Source organism: Epinephelus fuscoguttatus, linkage group LG2 (assembly GCF_011397635.1).
Source record: "Epinephelus fuscoguttatus linkage group LG2, E.fuscoguttatus.final_Chr_v1".
Classification (NCBI taxonomy): domain Eukaryota; kingdom Metazoa; phylum Chordata; class Actinopteri; order Perciformes; family Serranidae; genus Epinephelus; species Epinephelus fuscoguttatus.
The window spans coordinates 38,382,505-38,401,315 of NC_064753.1; the positions used below are offsets into that span (position 1 = coordinate 38,382,505).

Consider the following 18,811-nt stretch of genomic DNA (forward strand, 5'->3'; position numbering starts at 1 on the left):
GTGTGTGTGCGTGTGTGCGTGTGTTTGTTCAGCACTGCTGGGACCATCGCCAGTCTGAACACACACAGTGTATATGTTTGTGTCTCTGAGCGTAACTGGGCAAGCCTCAGAGTGTTTGTTTTGCCCCCCTCCCTCCGCAGCTCAGTGAAGCTCAATCTGCTCTGTCTGAGTCTGTTTTTCGAGTCAGACAAACACTCACACGTAAAATTTTTGCATCTAGTCCTCAAGTTACTGACATCTGTGTGACCTTATTTTCCATTCAAACACATCCTTTACACAGATGATTACTAAATGTGTGAATCCCTTTGAAGTACTCATATCTCACTCCATCATACCTTTGAGTGTGTACGTGTGTGTACGCACAGATAGCACTTCCTACTATCACACAAACAGAGCTGGTTGTGCGTAAAGGTCAGGTTCAGCCTCCGCTATGGGTCATGAAACACAATGATGTTGACACAATTTCCCCCGCGGCAAAAAATCTATACCAATTTGTTGCTTTCCTTTTTGAACATCAATTTCACTCTGACTGTCCCTTGATAGAGTAACGTCAACGCTTCGGCTCTTGTCCTCAATCTGAAAGGGAATCAAGATGAACTAGATGACGCAGGCACGTTTCAACTAGCCTTACATGTGTCTAGAGAAGGAAATAGAAATGCAGTGCAGGGCAGAAAAGTGGAGGGAAGTTTGTTCAGATATTTAAATTCATTTTTTATTCTGAGTCATCAAGTCAACTTTTTGAAACCTTTGGTAAACTTTATGTGGGATTTTTGTTTTTTGCTCATCGATTAACAGTCGTCAGTTATTTTGATAAATAATCGATTAATCTGTTGACCTCATTTTACAACATCCCCACGTTCTGGCCTCTGAATAGTGAATATTTGCCGCTGTATTTGTTTTATGTGACACTAAATGAAATATCTTTTTGTTTTGGTCTGACAAAAGGAGCAATCTGACAACATTAAGAAATTTCAGTCGGCATTTTATCGACCAAAAGATTTATCAATTAATTGAGAACATGACTGGCATGTCAGTTGATGATGAAAATAATGCTTAGTCGCAGACCCAGTACTAGCTTTGTATTTTCAACTTCAAATCATTGTGATCATCACGTAGTTGGACTGTGACAATTGTTGTTTAAAAAGTGGAAGTAAAGTCACAATCAAATGTGTGTGTGAATATAAGTTTTGTGAGATGTAAAATACTTGGCACAGTTTTTTGTTGATCAATGGAAAATAAAACTAAAGTAAGTAATAGTAAAAATGTCAGTAATTTGCTGTCACCAGCTTCTCCAAAGTAAGAATTTGTTCCTTTTCTCTGTGTCATGAACAAAACCAGAGACAGGACCCAAATGCAAGACTCTAAGACGAGGGTTTCCCAAAAAACGTTGTTTAATAACAGACCGGGTACAGTACACAGGAGGGCAGTCAGACGAGGCAGAGGTATCCAAAAACGAGAGGCAAAAGGCAAGGTCGATAAACAAACAGGATCAAAAAAACTAGAGAGCAAGACAGGAACAATGCTGGAACGTGACATGAAATTCAACGAACTGGCGACGAGACAGAGTGAGACAAGAGGTAAAATACAAGAGGTAATGGGGAGTGATTGGAGACACGTGTGGGGAGACACAATCAGGGGCTGGTGCGCACATGACGGGGGGAAGGGACAGGACACAAACCTGAAACAGAGACAGGGGTGAGTGATCTTCAAAATAAAACAGGAAATGCAGAACATGAAACATAAACAGATACTAAACCGAGACATGACACTCTGTTTTTATACACATTTATATAGACTTGATCTTCAGGTTTTAGACCATTTAAAGGACAAAACAAGACATTTGAAGATGTCACATAGGATGTTGGGAAACTGTGATGGGTACCCTTGACAGTTTTTGACATAATAAAGAAAACCAGAGTGATTATTAATTAAAATAATTGTTAATTGCAGACCTTATCCAGTATCACGCAGTATACTACTGAATACTCTGAATACAGTCATCTGGCAACACATGCTAAAGTCCTAAAGGCTTCTCCAGCCTCAAATCGTACATTATCAATTTCAAAGTTTTGAGCTACTCTTTGCTTTTTTGAAAGTCAAATTTGAGGCACCCAAAACCAATTGTACACACAAAATAAATCTTAAGCATTACAAAAAGAACCTAATCTTATTCATCAGTGTCCATCTTAATTGTTCAGTGTAAATTTATCTGTAAGTAAAGTCTGTGTTGATCAGTTTCTGGTGCTGTAGGGAGGAGCTGTAAGTTGAAAACTGCTGGCCTGGATTCTTGGAAGCCTTCAGATCCCACACATGTCCAACCAGCAGGGAATTTGGGGTCATAGTCTTCCCCCCTTTTTGCCCCCCTCCCTTACATAGTTGAAGAACTCTGAGGTCCAAATCATTTTCAAGTGTTTGCAGGATCTGGAGTTGCCTGTTTAGACGGTGCTGCTCACTCTTCCTCTAAACAGCAGGCTGAGGCTTGATGGTGGTGCAGGAGTGGTTTTTACTGTGTTTTTCCCATTCAAGTCTCAATAAACTTGTCGTCATAAATTTCTTCATTACAGTGAGTCATTCAGATTGAGGAGGGTATGGTGTGTGTTTGGGCCTGTCCATGTGTTTCATGTGCACAGTGCTTTAAGTGTTGCTGTTTTTCTTCTTGGAGATAAACAATTACATTAAATAAAACTACCGCACAAGAGCAAAAAGTGAAATAATCTGTGAATACTGTCGTGTATACCACTTAACTTTAAGTAGTGCTATGGAGAAATGGTTTTACGAATGATTCCCTGTTCTGTTTGTATTGCATGTATCCAACATGCATGTCTTATGAAAGGAAATGCTCTCAACATGTTTGGATGTACACCTGTTCTGGTTAGAAACACTGATATAAACAAAAGTTTCTTTTCAAGAAAACATCACAGATGACCTTAACTCCCAGGAACAAACTACAAATCACATCAAGACAGTTCCGACATAGGATGTGTCAAGGTTCCTGTCACAGAAATAGACTGGAGGCCATGTTGCAATGGGATCACTCTAGCTGTAATACAGTGATCTGTGACTTAAAACAAATGTGAGCCAAGGAAACAAGTGTAAAGTGAGGGGGCATTGGCCACTTCTATACCTCATACCTCCCTACTTTCGGCCTAGTCTCGCGTGACCAGCCTCCCTTACTTCGGAATGGGAGTCTAGGGACATTCGTCTTTCGTTTTGTAATAGAAATGGATGGGAATATCCAGCTGTAAATCCTTAATTTCTCCAATCTTGTGGACGTTGCAGCTCTGCAATATACCTGAATCATTTTAATCTCTTCTTGTGATGTACTGAACACTTCCTTTTCTGTTGTACTACGGACAGCAATTTGGGGAACAGCAATTCCAGTGTAGGCGGGTGTAAGGCAAAGCTAATCAGCCGTTGGTCGAGGAAGTACGGAAGTACACGGAATTGAATCCAATCACATCACTGCCGCTTGGAGCCAGCGCTAGTTCTATTACAATTTTCCTATGGGTAGTGTCCACAGACGACAGAGTCAGCCAGCGTGCTGACGTCATCGGTGTCTTAAACGTCTTAAACATCTTGAAGGGCGCATTCACGTTAGTATAGTCCGTAGTAGTAATAGTAATTTCACACCTTCAATTGGTTCGGTTCAATTGGTAAAGCGGACCAAACTGCCTGGACAATGTCTCGCAGTTCCGACAGCAGCTCGTTTGGGCCCGAAATGACCACTGGTCAGGAAGAAAAAATGCATGAGGAAGAAGAAAATCCAGCTCATCGACTGGCCAGGACCGAAAATGGAAATCCACCCCTTTCAGTCATGGACCTTAATATGTTGCTGTTGTAGTTTCTTTACCTTGATGAGACACTGATCCGTCAACCGATTAAATCTGCATGGCGCCATCCTCTCGCTAAACAGTTTAAAAATGGCTTCTCTTGGTTCGTGCTGTTGGCTTTTTTTTTTTTTTTTTTTTTTTAAATTTTATTTATTTTTTTAAACCCAAAATGCGCTGCGCTCTATGTCACTTCCTCTCTTTGGTTCACTTCCTCTCTTTGGTTCGCTGGATAGTCTGTTTGCATCTCCCACTGTAAGCAAACCGCACCAGTTTTCAAGCAGACCTGAGTGCGTTCATTTGGTCCGCACTAGAGTTCGAATGAGCGTACACACCACTCCAAACGAACCAAACTATCCGTGGAAGTGGACCAGCGTTCGTTAAAGCGGACCAAAAAGCGCCAGTGTAAATGCGTCCTAAATGTGAGGTCAGTCAGGAGGCTCGAGATTCTAATCCTCAACATCCTCACACTAGGTATTACTAGTTAACATGTGGTGGGCTGTTGCTGTGTTTCACTGAGCAGTTCAGAGTTCAACTTGACATCGACCTCTCCCTGTGTTTCTTCCATTTCTTTACATTCCCAAAGTTTTAGTGAAACCTTTTTCTTGTCTTCTTGGATAATTTTGGCTCATTTGTCAACTTCTGCTTTTGTGCATGATCTGTACATCAAGCTGAGACCTTGTGCTGCATGAATATAAATGAACTTGACTTGATTTGACTCCCAGCATTGCTGTCAGCCTGAGCGCTGGTGCTGTTGGTCGTTTGCTGTTGCATAAACTCATATTCATTGTTTCTGGTTGGGTGTAGATCCTCTGCTATGCTGTACTGCACATCTGCATTTCAGCTATTGAACTTATTAGTGTGACTCATATCATACTTTTACTGTAACTCTTTAAGTGAAAACACTGACTGGAAGGGGCTTTACCAAGAGAAGGACACTAAGTATTATAGGACACCAAGTAGCTAGTAATGCCACCACAGCCTCAGCCCACGCTGAGTCAAGCCCCACCAAACACCCACTCAGCAACAGGGACCTAACACACATACCACTGACATCAGATCAGCCCTGGCTGACCATTTAACACATCTACAGTGGAGAGGGAGTTTTTCTTTTTCTTTTTTTACTTGTTCTGCTTCAAACAAGTAAAGGAGTAAAAGCACAATAACCCTGCATTAAATAATACCTCTTTGAAGATTGTATATCTCTTTTGTCTTTTCTGATCACACAGTTGTGTTGAGAAACATCTCAGTGTTGTGAGTCTTCTCGTGATCACTGTTCCTCTTTGCAAATGCATTTTACATGTGTTTGCCTTGTGTCATCATGACATTTTGGACAATTTCCCATGATTCACTTTGTAGCTGCGTTTGTTTGCCTAACTGTGATTTAGTTGCTTCAAAGCTACTAACTGTCTTTATAGTTCCTTTATTCTGTTCAACCCTTGGTAAACCGAGTCAGCTACTTTAATGCCAGTGTGACGCATCTTTTTAGTGAGTTTTGAGGCGACTTACAGAGGTACATCATGGACTGAATTGCTGTTGCATCAGTCACAGCTTTTAAAAAAAATCATGCGATGTGGTAAAGGGAAACAGCACCAATACATCATGGCAATAGAGGCCAAACACAGGAAAACTGCAATAGAAAAGAGGAACAGTGATCACAAGTAGACCCTCACAGACATTAAGTGAAAGACATTTGACAAAATGTGAAAAGCTATAAAACAACTCAAAAAAGATTAACACTATTAGCTTTACAAAGATTGTATTTATTGCAAGGTGCTGTACTTGGTTGCATAACAGCCCAAGGTGTTTTTGTTTATTTGTCTACAGACTGTACTTGTGGGAGCAGCCAAATCTCTCAGTCTTGTTGAATGTTTTCTCTCAACACTGAGTTCAAAAGCAGAGTAGTGGGCCGAGCACTGTTGTTTGTCCTTAGTTTAAAAGCCTGGAGTCTGGGAGGTCTTTGATCAGACACTGTGTTAACATTGAGACATCCCTAGCGGCATTACATTGTTATGTTCTTAGCTGTGATGTGACAGAAATATTATTTTTTTGTGTTGTTGTGTTGCTCACTTCCCTTTTTGATGTGTCAGCAGTGATATCCTGCATGATGTTGCTTTGGCTCACTCTGATAAATGACTTCTTACTAAGGACAAGCTTTAATAGAAACAGTACAAAACAGCCTGAACTAAACAGATTGTACAAAGAGCGAGACATCATTTCTGCTTTTGTTGTGACATTTATGAAGGAAAAACCTGCTGTTTTATGTATTGTTGATTGGACATAATAGCATTTGATGGCTGTGGACAGCTCTGCCGTCAACTTTCACTTCTCTAATAGTGGCTACTCTACCACTAAAGTGTAAAACCCCAAGAAGTGGCTGTTTTTTTTTTTTACAAATTGTGAAAAACGTAGGCAGTTAGATTATAGCTTTTAATCATTAGCTGTCTATAACAGGATCCCCTCTTAACCTCTTGTTATGTTACGTGCATAGAAATGGAATGAATAGAAAGGACATTTTAGTGTTTGCTGTGGTCGTTTGACTAGTAAAACAGTAAATGGTGATTGTTGCTAGTTTGAGAACTCCGCTTAATTGCTTTGTCAACTCGTCATAAAAAAACATCTCATTCAAACTTGACAGAAACAAAACAAAACTCACCAAAACCATCATAAGTAGACTTGCTAGTCATCTAGTTAGTTAGTCCATTGTTCCAACAGTCGTCAGCCCAGGTTTGGATGAAATGAACCCTTAAATCATTGAGTCGCTGTGAAAATAGCCACTGTTCAGCTGTCCACTGGGCTGTGGCTCTTTATGGAAGGCAGCTAGAGTAACTTAACATCACTCTTTCAACAAACATGCAATTAATGGCAGCAAAAGAAACAGGTAAAAACATTTTCGGTAATATTTAAAAATAAGCTTGTTGTTTATTTGAAAATTTAGCCCACTACTCTGCTGCCGATTTGGTTGTTACTTCAAAATCTCACCTCAGTGAGTTTGCAACTTGCCGAAAGTCGGTTTGTTCATACAGAAGTCAAGCCTTTGCACACTGAGTCCGATTTTTTTTTTCCCGGATGCGTTTTTTTAATCCGTCATCCGAAAAAAATCATTACACAGAGAAACCTTGCACGCTCATACCAATGTTTTTTATTGTTCTATATGTTGTGAAAATTTGCAATACTTGACAAATTAAAAGACACATTTCCTCCTTTGCCTCTTTCCACTGGCTTTACCTCTCTGGCTGTCACCACTTCCTCCCCGTCTTTCATGTGTAGTCCACATCCTCCTCCTCGTCATCATCATCCACCTGAGTATTACTATTTGACCTATTGAAAGTGATCCATCTGGGTTATGAAATGATTCAGTGCGCCCTGTTCCTCTGTCTTGTTGCACCTGTGTCCCGCTGTCATGTTCTTCACTGATTCTTGGTCAATCATCTCTAAAGGCTTCTGATAGATGCGACAAATGCAGTAAATCAAACGTTTCAGACTCGGTGTGCAAACGTTATTGACACAACATGAAGTCATATTTATTTGAAGACGTAGCAGACTAAAGGCCTTTGCACCTTTGTCCAAAATGGTCACACAACGGTTGCAAAGGCAACGATACACATAAAAATCAATTCTACTGTCATTGTGTTTCTATGGTCATGTGACTTTCATCACATGGGGAAGCACATCATTTAAGGTTTGTAAGGTCCAGAACAATTCTTCTAAATTATATCAACTTATTTTTGCAGGATTTGGTCTCTTATCAGGCTGTTGGATGCAGATTTGTGGTGCCAGTCAGCTGTACATTTACACACCAGCTCTCACTTTCAGGCGTGAATGTGTTTTCAGCTTTCCTCCCCTGATAGTCTGCCTCTTCTACTGTATGCTCCTGTATGCTTGTGTGCACATAAAGTACTCAGACACCATTTACAAATTCAAGACACCCTCCCCCCTGACACACACTCTCGAGCCCCTTTTAAAGTACAGAGGCAGTGAATGAAAGCCTTTGCCATGAAAAATTAAAACACCATTATCTGCTTTCTGGATGTACAATGGCTGACCCAGATGAGGCACTGCTGAGTTTTCAGTAGCTGAACAGTATACAGCCTTGTTTTTATGTGGCAACTGACATTTGTCCTTCTAAAGGGCTTTAGCGTACGCTTTTGACCCTTACTCTGTATTTGTGTGTGAGAGTGAGTGGGGGAGACAGAGAGATGGTGGGGGCATATGTGGTCGTTGCCTCTTGCATAAGATGATGAGTGTGTTTTTGGGTCATTGTGGTCTGAGATTACAGGCTGCATCCCCATTATGACAATGTGCATTACTGTATGGCAGCAGAAATCATCATTCTGCCAGCAGTACTGTATGTCAGATGAGTGCAGATGTTACACAACACAATGAAAATCCTGTTTTACTTACTGAAATCTCATTACCGGTTGTTTATAATTAGACATCACCTCATATCCAGTGCACACACAGCTGGGATCCTCATTAGTAGGAGGCAGTGTAGGAGACCTGACAGCAACAATAGTAAATACTGTACCACACCTAGTGTCTGATGTGTGAATTCTTCCTCTACATCTTCATCTTTTTCTTTTTCTTCTTCTTCTTGATATTATTATTATTATTATTATTACATTTTGGACATGAACCCTGGTCAGGTATCACTTTACAATTTGAAAATACCCGTGTTTATACCAAAGCCACAGGCTGCAACAGCCAGTCAGAAATCAGTGCCAAATCCGAAACACCTGAGTCAATAACCACATCGAAAACTGTTCAAAACATCCTTAAAATGAGGCAAACAATCTAAGATAAGAGATGTATTAAAAATAACTATTTTTTTATGGCAAAACAAAATTAGATTTTCATTGTACTAAGTGCACAAAGGTGATAGGGAGGACAGATCACACAATAACTTGTCAGAGTCTCATATCTGGACTGGTAATTCATCATAACCGTGAAGAAGAGAGAAGATCACATATCTATAAATGAAGACGTGGCAATATAATTAAATACTATTATTCAAATTATGAAATTTTAAGTAAACATTCAAATATTCCACATAATATCAAGTCAATATTTCAAGTAAAAACCCAAGTAAATAGTTAAATGGCAGACATGTTATGCATATGGGGCCAAGAAATAATCAAAATACCAAACAATAAAACTTTTTTGTTTACGATTGAAAATGTTTAAAGTCACATGAGTCAGTATTTCAAACAGAAGGTTACAGATGACTGACAAACCTTTCTGCTTCTTCCTCTCGTCCTGCCTGCAGGTCTCTGGATGGCCGTCTGCAGGTCTCCCACAGAAAAGGTTTGCCCCACGTCATCTACTGCCGTCTGTGGCGCTGGCCCGACCTGCAGTCCCACCATGAGCTGCGAGCCGTGGAGCTGTGCGAATACGCCTTCCACACGAAGAAGGATGAAGTGTGTGTCAACCCGTATCACTACCAGAGAGTAGAGACGCCAGGTACGAAAGCTTGGACCGTGTTTATCCCTTATTTAGATTTTATGAAGGAATGGAAGTTTCTTTTCCAATAATATGAAGGATACAGTTTGTCCAGATTTATTTCACCTTCAACTTCATCCTACTTGTTAATTGCATTATTTATTGTTTGTTAATGAATTTAATTGCATTATATATTTATTTACATTGCCCATTATGAAGCCAATGGCTGTTGTTATGGTCTAAGGAGCTATTTGTGTTTGTGTGTCTTCATGTCCATTATACAGTACTCCCACCAGTGCTGGTGCCCAGACACACAGAAATCCCCAGCGAGTTCCCACCTCTGGATGATTACAGCCATTCAATCCCAGAAAACACCAACTTTCCTGCTGGTATCGAGCCCCAGAGCAACTACATACCAGGTACCAGCATGGTTCCTTAGAGGACTCACACTCAGATACTTTTACACCAACACTTGTGTAAGAATCTGATTTGTTTTCCAGTGTTGAGCTGTAAATATTTAACAACCGTGGGTCAGGAAGTGCAACACATTTTTGTCTTTTCTGGCATTTTATGACTTCACTTCTAAGAGAAGATTTGATCTTGTGGACAGATAGTTGTAAGGGATATTATCGGTTAACCTGGTCTTAAGTTCAAGAGTTGAGTGCTGACAAGCTTGTGTTCCTGCGTTGTTGCTGAGCAATGTTAGAAAATGATTGATTTAAATAAATTGGAGGTGCTTCCTCGTTTGAGCAGAATCTTGTATCGGCGACCTGCTAAAAAAGGTGACTCACGGGGTGGTATTTTGTCTAAATATTATATCCGCGTTTGTGTCTGGGTGAAGAAAAAGTACATGTGGGTCAGATCGCAGGTGTTGGGTGATAAATATATTATGATAAAACGAGAAGAAAAATAATGTAATTTAAAGTTTTAATCCTCTTACTGCTGACTTCATGTTTCGTTTCTGTCTTCTGTGCCAGCTGGAATATGAGAATAAGCAAAGACAGTTAATTTAATTAACTTAATTTGTATTACTTGGCTTTACTTTCATGAAAAAATATATCATCCTAGCTTAACTTGTATAAAATGTCCATAAATGATTACTTTAAATGTGCTGCCTAATCATATTATTTAAACAGCGCATGGTTATGATAGGATTTGTGATTTCAGGTCAGGCTATGGATCTCGTGTCGACGCGTTGGGTTATATGTGCGGGTGGTTGGGCGGGTGCAGTTTTGCATGTCAAGGTTCCGGTTTTAGAGCAGGTCTTGAAAATCAGATCTGTGCAGGACTCATGATACATGTTTGTTGTCAGTCTGAATGTGTTGATGATTGTTATCTGACATGGCTTCAACATACTCATCAGTCATTTTTAAACACACTTGGGAACTGAAATTTTGCTGTGTTAGATATTCATTTTATGTAATGTGAATGGTTTGCCAGTGTGTATTATTGTCCTCCTTATGTTTTTGTATTGTGTTGTGCCAGCCACTACACAGCAGAGATTTCCACCCAATCTATTTTAGGAAACTTTGCCACGAATGTGATGAGTTATTTTCTGTCTTTATGGTTTTGTGTCTCTCAGAAACGCCACCACCAGGCTACCTCAGTGAGGATGGCGAGACCGATCACCAGATGACCCACAGCATGGACACAAGCTCCCCAAACTTGTCACCAAACCCCGTTTCACCCACACACAGCAACTTAGGTAAGGACTGTGCGTCTGTGTGTGTGCGTAAGAGTGTGTTTGTGTACTTTTCTGTCTGTCTGCCCTCACTTACAGACAAATGTTTCAATAGTGTATCTCCCCAGTGGGAATTCTCTGTTTGATTTGATTCCAGTTTTGTAAGAGGAATCCAGGTGATGAAAGAAGCCTTTGTCTTCCCTGTTACGCAGGCCAAGACACCATTCAGCCCACACTCACTTCAATGACAATATCCTATGTTTATTCTATCAGGATGGAAAAACGCCAGGGGGGCTTGGCTGGAAAGCGTCTGGTGAAATAACAAAATCACACCAGTTTCATTTGGCAGTGCCGTCCAGCTCTGTTCTGGACTTCAAAGCCGAGGACAAAATGTCGGGGTTGTTAGACAGTGGCCATGTTGAGGGGAAAAAGAGCAAATTAACGGAACCAGTTGAAGTTACTGAAAATGATCATGGATAAGCCTGTAATTTGACCATTTTGGCTCCAGCATCCCACCAGTGAGGGTTGAGTTTCCACATTTCGTCTGGTAGAAGCTTCTGGGAAACAGTGTATGGGTTTGACATTTTGTGACGCAAGCTCAGCCAAATGTTTTCTTTGGTTGGGGTTTTTCTTCCCCCTCTAAGTCCACCTCAGCCCCTTTTCTCCTCGCATTTTGCATCTTCTTTGCTCCTGTTCATTTTCATTTTCTCCCCCATCTGTTTTCTGGCCGATACTCCTCTGATTTGCACCAACCTTGACTCCCGTCTCCTGTTATCCATTTGTTTTTTCCCCTCCTGTATTGTTTTAAGCATTGAATTTCTTTCTTTCTTTCGATTTTCTTTTCTGTGGTATTTTGCAGGAGTTTTCATCAGATAACTTGAACAGCTCTGTTTGGAAATAATTACACATAACATAATTGTTGGGGTGATTTTGTAGGAGAGCACATCTGCATAGAAAATAAAATACTTGGAAAAAATAAAAGCTGAAAAATTAGTTTTTACTCTGAGGACTTTCTTGATAGGGAGGAGGGGGGCAGTAGGTAGTTTAATGCACTGGTTGCCTCACCATGACTCCATTGTATTCATATATTAACTCTTCTATCAATCCAGGCTAAAGTCAGTAATTTAACATGTCATATTAATAATGCATGTTGTTTACCCTACAATAAGGGGGCTTCCTTATGTTGCTCCCCTCCTGCTCCTCTCTCATTTTTAGGTTGTGGTTGACTGCTAGCCAGATGTGCTTTGGTTGTTAAACATACAGACTACTCTTATAGATTATTATGAGTGTTAACGTTATCTTTCCAGCCTTGTGGCTCCGAGCTGTAGATGGGGGACTCCTGGTTTCTTTAGGATAAGTCACAAAACTTTAGCCTGGCTTGCGGCTGGTAACTAGTCTGGCAACTGTGAAGACTGTGGGGTAAAGACTGATTGTGAGATGTTGTGATAAAATTGCATTAAAGCTTTATCTCTTCTGTGGAGTGAACACAAACCACAACCCTTCTTTACAGTCGCTTTACTGGAAGCTGAGCTTATCTCAACACTTTATGCTGACTGCTGTCGCTTTGGAAAAACATGCTCCTTACTGTCTGTGGCACTTGCCAGCCCGTTTTTTGTGCTTTTACACACACGCACACACACACACACACACACACACACACATGCAGGGGAGTCTCGCTTCCCGTAACAAACGCTGCCAAACTACATCACATACACATGTAACCTGTATTAAAGGGGAGGGCTTGACCGGTAACATAAGTCATGAAAATGAGAACCGTGCAAGCTTCAGCAGATAAAGATCTAGCATGACACGTTTGATTCAATTTACTGTACTTGACATTGCATGTCCTGCGATGTGATGATTGTGTGTGAGCACATTGCAACATCAGTGCTGAAACAATATGTTGCACAGTCCTAATCTGCACAGTTTATTAGCCACCCTACTATCTACAGTGTCATTCTGTCATCTCTCTCTACTTCCTATTTGGGCTTGATGAAATCAAACTGTATCTTTCTCCATCTCTCTGTGTCAGATCTTCAACCAGTGACATACTGCGAGCCGGCCTTCTGGTGCTCTATCTCATACTACGAGTTGAACCAGCGAGTTGGAGAAACCTTCCACGCCTCACAGCCCTCGCTGACAGTGGATGGCTTCACGGACCCCTCCAACTCGGAGCGTTTCTGCCTGGGCCTGTTGTCCAATGTCAACCGCAACGCAGCTGTGGAGTTAACGCGCAGGCATATTGGTGAGACATCATTCAGTGCACATATAATTCATTTATAATCACATGCTCATTTTTAGAGCTACTCCAAACATGACGTGAGTCGGCATTTGTGATTACTGCTCATGTCTTCATTGTGGCATTTTATCTGAGTTTGTTCTGTCTGTTTTCCTCAAGGCCGTGGTGTGCGGCTGTATTACATCGGAGGAGAAGTCTTCGCTGAGTGTCTCAGTGACAGCGCCATCTTTGTCCAGAGCCCCAACTGTAACCAACGCTACGGCTGGCACCCTGCCACAGTCTGCAAGATCCCTCCAGGTGTGTGCCAAGCTGACAGAGGCAGTTTTCTCATACGATGTAGCACACAACAGGAGATAGTCTGTGTCAGAAGCATTCTCGCCTTCTGAAAGTACGGTGGCGCCCTGGTAGAGCATGCAGGAGGCAGGATGTGATGCAGATTACACTGTGGCCACATAGCTGCTCAAAGTTTGGTCTTAAACAACAGAGTCACTTGCCGTTTCATTTCAGCTTTGGCCCTTACCAACACACATTCCCGTATCTTTTCATCTCGCCATCTGCGTGTAAATGGCCCTCTTTTTTCACCGCCAGACGTTATTTTTTTTTTTACAGTTTCGGGTAGGCCGCATCATAGAAACATCATCAACACGCCAACTCACTCGACAGTTACCTGCTCTTTTCACGCATGGACTCAATCGGAAATTACGCCTGCTATGTACTAGTGAGTTGGCAGGGTAAAGCACACTTAATTTCTGATTAAACTGATTCGGACATTTGCGTTCTCACATACAGCTCCTCTGGGTAATGCCTAGATAAATGCAGAGTTGCAGTGCATGTGTCAAAATGGCTAGAGACACCTTTTTCCAGTGTCCACCATGAAGTTGTGCTGTTCTTAACTTTCATAACTGAGTGAAGTCCTCGGGGCAGGAATATACTTCTGGAGACACAAGTTAAAATTGCAGAGGTGGATGACTTTTCCACTTCACAAATCCTCCAGTTTGAGCACTTTCAATGTCTATGGCAAAACTGACGACATTGGAGGATTGTTACCCAGCCAAGTTGTGATTAATCTAAGTTTAGTTAATTCTTTTAAAATGGATGATTCAGAGCAGAACAGCAGAGGACACATCAGGCCCATCACTTTCCCTCACCACCAGTCCAGGGCTGTCCTCGTTGGTTAAAGTTTTCCTCTCCACAGTAGTCTGTTTACTTTTACCACATGATTTGTAAAATTGGTACAAGTTTCCCCTTAAAACACATCACACAAGTCCTAATAGAGTTTTGCTGTTGGCAGCAAGATGTTTACACAACGCATTGCTGCCCTTTGTTTTCTGAGTCACTCGTATCCTTCCCAGACATGCACATCTTTATCTGCATGTGATGACAGTTTTACATGTTTGTTTCATGTCTGAATAAGCACCTGGGTTTCTTTGATGTCAAGGTCATGTATGAGGTCCAACCCTGTAACACTATTAACACAACACAAGTCTGAAGTGATTGCTGTCTGATTAATGTAAAGGCTACAAAAGGTTACATAACCAGAGAAATTAAATGCGTATCTTATTGAATGCATATGCTGATCACTGTGTCAAGTATCATCTAGAAATTGAAAAATTAAAGTTCCCTTGAAATGAAAAATACATTTTCCCAGTTGTAATCTTGTTAACTGAGCATTTATTTCTGTTTATAAGCTAAATACATGTTTGAAAATAATAGTATTCAAGTATTTTTTACATCAAATCCAGTCTTTCTTCTTCCTGTAAAACCAGGTAAAACTTTCAAATGTTTGATGACTCATCCTCCACTCAGGGGCGTTTACAAAAGTCCATCCAATCACATGAGACTTTGAGCCACAAGCTAGCCACGCAGGTCACACTCCACCAACTGTGGGTTGTAGTGACTAACAAAGCAATATGGAGACAGAGAATAGAGAGAATATGGCAAAACCTTTGATTTCATTTCCGAAATACTGTGGTGCAAGTCTAATTCATTAATCTCCCTCTTGTCCTCCTCCCTATCTAACAGCGAGGGAAGTCTTAGTGGAGCCAACAGTCTGCTCAGCCACAAACGAATCGCGCTAAACTCTAAGCCGGCCCACTTAAGCGGTCCAGTAAATTGCGCAAGATTTGATTTAAATCAGTCTTATAACTGTACAGTGCTCAAAAAGTCTGTTTCACTGGGAAATTCATCACAGTACTGAAGCACAAAATGCCTTAACTTCTGTTTCACTGGGACTTTTATGTATGAAACTATGTGAATCAGGTGATTTTACAATTCTAGGAAGATTCCTTTCCCTGTCAAATTAGGCTAAATAAATTGTGAGCCTGTAGAAACACAGTAACATGAAGGCCAGCTGTCTCCCTCCTTCTATTAACTTTCATCCCCAGTTCCCACCCATGTTTAAAAGAATGCTCCGCTGATTTAGCTTTGCATTCCTGCATCATTGCTCGGCACACGATAAACAGTTAAAGAAAACAGTCTCAGAATTGAATCAGCAGAACCAGAGAAATAATCTTTTTTATTCCATGCATTCTTGTCAAAACCTGGCGCCTCCATTACTCATGATGCAGTGTTACATCATCTGAGGCAGTTTATCAGGTTTCTGCTCCCTCTGGAGCCACAAAAGACTTTATACGAGTTCCCCTTAAAGCCACACCGCCCCGAAAGCTGTCCCCAGCTTTATGTACATCATGTCTTAATACCACAGTTATTGTGACCAGCTGTTGTGGCCTGACTTTTGGTTCTGTGCTGGTTGTTTCCTCCAGGATGTAACCTGAAGATCTTCAACAACCAGGAGTTTGCTGCCCTGCTAGCCCAGTCAGTCAACCAGGGCTTTGAGGCTGTGTACCAGCTCACGAGGATGTGCACCATCCGCATGAGCTTCGTCAAGGGCTGGGGAGCCGAGTACAGGTAAGCTGCTCATCAGCTTTGGGTTCATGACAACCGCTCACACGTTTTCTAAACGGTAAACCTCGACCGCTACAAAGCTGAACTGCTTAACACATGATAAAACCCACAGCCAACTTGTCAGCAACATTATAGGCGCTGTTGTGCAAAGATCAAGTCCTTAGCAAGCCCTTATGTAAACACAGACAATAGAAACAAACAGACTGTGAATCACATCCCACAGTCCAGCCGCCCCCGCTCTCAGGCATCTGCTCACACTCTGGTGAGTCCGGTGTGACGTCGCCGGGCCCTCATCAATAGGAACAGGCCCCAGTTGGCACGCCAGACTATTTTTAAACAAACACACATGTGCTGTGTCAAAAAGAGATGTCAGACTTTCCCTCTTCCATCCCCTCCCTGTTTTCCATACTGTCTGACTCACTGATAGTGAAAAAGGACGAGACGGAATAAAAGGCGAGCCGGTGATTGGCTGAAAGTTGGCTCTGCTGAGGAGGTTTCCTCAAGGGGGAAACCTTCGTGCTGCGAGCGACTGCTCACCAGTCCTGTCCAGACCAAATGCTGACATGTGGAGACAGTTAAAAACAGGATTCAGGTTACTGGACCAGCCGGGCCTCCACCCACACCTCACTGTCTCTGTCTTTTCCCATGCTGACTGTCGGATGTTTTTAACCCTTTTGTCCCTTTTACCTGTTCTTTCTTTAATCCAGTAAAAGAAAAAGTCCACAAAATGTGAACAGGCGGATGTGAAGATGAATGAAAGATCTCACTTTTGCATCCTTGTTGCACCTAATTTATTCAGACAGAAGCTTTATTGCCAGCAGTCATGAAACAAACCATATAAACCAGAGGGAAATCATGCAGCTGGCAAGTGTCCCCGTTCATCTGGCTCTGCCAGTACATAAATTAGATGTATAACAACGTACAGGATACGTTTTGCCTGCTGTTGTCGTTGGCATTGACAGAGATTATGGTGTTTGATTCACTTTGCTCGTTCAAGCTGGATTAAAACATGGGGTGTGGATCTTTATTTTCTCACCAAATGAAATCAGTTTTGAATGATTTGTCAGGCAATTCAACACAACACAAAGAAGTCAGCGGCAGAGGACAGAGGCTGAAATGACAGGGTTACTATCACCGGGTGAGGCACATTGAAACCAGAATCCTTTCGGAAATCTGATCCGTCTTTTTTTATAGAACATACAAACTCTTGTGCATTTTTTAATATAGCGTCTGCAATGTTTTCTGCAGCTGATGTTGCTCTTTCACCAGGCACTTTAGACATAAGAGCAGTCATTTAACTCCACTCACACTCATACATTATTCTACTTTGAACACGATTGCCTCTCCTCTTTATGGGAAAAGCAGTGAGGGTTTTTGTATGAAGGCTGTGGGGAATCACAGATGTGCCAAAGGATATGGAGATCAAATGTTGAATGTGTGGAAAGCTTTATTTATATTGCCTCTTCTAAAGTTTTAGTTTTTCAAGAACCAAAAACAACAGAAATAAATTACCCTCTCAAAACCATTTTTAAAGAACATGTAAGTAGAGAAAACTTACCATCACTTTGTACATCCTTTTTAGATGTTTATAAAACAAATGTTCGTGAGATAGAACATCCTCTTTTCAGTTTCAGTATGATACCTATAAAATCACATTTTTTCCTGAGCATTATTTCAGCAGAGAGACATAGAGGACAGCAAGCGCTAGCCAAGGTCATATTTATTCTGGTTTAGCTTAACTCATCACTAAAACACAATTGTTGTAGGCATGAAATAAAGATGACAACACAAATAGAAAAGACAAGGTTGGTTTTTCAGCTCACCTAATACTTTTGGCTCAGTTGACATTAAACTGATTTTAAAGGGGACCTATCATGCCTCTGTGTATTTTGTGTCTTATTACAATCAAGGATGTTTGTATTAAACATGTCAGAAGCTCTAAATAATGAGGTAAACATATGTAGAAGTAATCCCTCAGCCTTAAGACTGCTCTGAATACTCAGTTTTTCTACTCTGGCTACAGTATGATGTCATCGTGTGTCAGATTTCTCCATCTGGTCGTCAGCTCCAGGCACGCTGCTGCACGTTTTTATATTATGTAGCTTACACTGCTACATGTAGCTACATGCCAACATCAGGGAAACATGTCAGCTTGGTTGCCAATGTCATAAATATCTCCCTGATTTCGGATCATATTCCTGCTTGAATATGTTCGGTTGTGTTGGGAAGCTTTTGTTAGTGTTTTTTTAGGGTGGAAAGTGGCGCCATTCTCTGTTACAGTTATTTCTTCGGCTGCAGATATATGGAAGACCCAGAAAGTTTGACTTATTAGAGCAGACTGGGTTTATTCAGGAAGAGGGCGTAAAGAGAGAGGCGCTAAAACTGAGCATTTCAGACAGAGGGTGAATTCAGGTGTTCCAGCCATAGACTGTAAAACTAATAGGCGTAGCGACCATGACGTCACCCATTGGTTTGTGGACTCCCATTTTGAAGCCTTGAGTTTGGCACTTAGGCCGTCACCATCTTGGGTTTTTTGAGCTAGAAGTGACCATTTTTGGGGAGGATGGCGCTGCAGGGGAGTGACGGGTGATTGTGAAGCTGAGGATGCTACACACACACTGGCAGCCAGCGTGCACTAAATGTTTTGGCCTCTCTGTACTGGCTTCATTATTTAGCCTCAGAGGTCCCCGCTTGGTTTCAACAACGACAGTATAAAGAGTG

General features: G+C 41.4%; 1 protein-coding gene across 1 annotated transcript in view; it reads left to right on the plus strand.

Annotated features, from left to right (window-relative positions):
- LOC125880698 (mothers against decapentaplegic homolog 3) overlaps positions 1–18,811 on the plus strand; it is a 39,708-nt gene that overhangs the window by 17,982 nt on the left and 2,915 nt on the right. Inside the window, exons 2-7 of the mRNA XM_049563406.1 lie at positions 9,094–9,287; positions 9,551–9,685; positions 10,849–10,971; positions 12,980–13,192; positions 13,346–13,483; positions 15,949–16,093. Of these exons, the coding sequence (XP_049419363.1) occupies positions 9,094–9,287; positions 9,551–9,685; positions 10,849–10,971; positions 12,980–13,192; positions 13,346–13,483; positions 15,949–16,093 (948 nt within the window). The remainder of the gene's footprint in view (positions 1–9,093; positions 9,288–9,550; positions 9,686–10,848; positions 10,972–12,979; positions 13,193–13,345; positions 13,484–15,948; positions 16,094–18,811) is intronic.